Below are 355 nucleotides of genomic sequence, written 5' to 3' on the forward strand. Positions count from 1 at the left end.
GATGAGAAGCTTGGACTTCTTCTTGAAGCTCATCCCGCAGTGGACACACTTGTGGGGCTTCTCCCCAGTGTGGACACGCTGGTGCTTAACGAGGACTGAGCTGTATCTGAAGCTCTTCCCACACTCACTGCACTTGTAGGGTCTCTCCTCAGTGTGGATGCGCTGGTGGCTGAGGAGGTACGAACTGCAGATAAAACTCTTCCCACAGTCGTTGCATTTATAGGGCTTCTCCTCGGTGTGGATGTGCTGGTGCTTGATGAGGGATGAGCGCCACCTGAAGCTCATCCCACACTCACTGCACTTGTAGGGTCTCTCCTTGGTGTGGATTCGCTGGTGTCTTAAGAGATACGAGCTA

At 53.2% G+C, this 355-nt stretch overlaps 1 protein-coding gene across 1 annotated transcript in view; it reads right to left on the reverse strand.

The window, feature by feature from the left end:
• Nucleotides 1-10: 10 nt before the first annotated feature.
• The window catches only part of LOC104532989 (putative zinc finger protein 66), a gene marked incomplete at its 3' end in the record, with an annotated part of 1083 nt that continues 738 nt past the window's right edge, over nucleotides 11-355 (reverse strand). Inside the window, exon 2 of the mRNA XM_029087552.1 lies at nucleotides 11-352. Within this exon, the coding sequence (XP_028943385.1) occupies nucleotides 11-352 (342 nt within the window). The remainder of the gene's footprint in view (nucleotides 353-355) is intronic.

The sequence above is a fragment of the Antrostomus carolinensis genome, unplaced genomic scaffold (assembly GCF_000700745.2).
Source record: "Antrostomus carolinensis isolate BGI_N321 unplaced genomic scaffold, ASM70074v2 scaffold23231, whole genome shotgun sequence".
In the NCBI taxonomy this organism is placed as follows: Eukaryota; Metazoa; Chordata; class Aves; order Caprimulgiformes; family Caprimulgidae; genus Antrostomus; species Antrostomus carolinensis.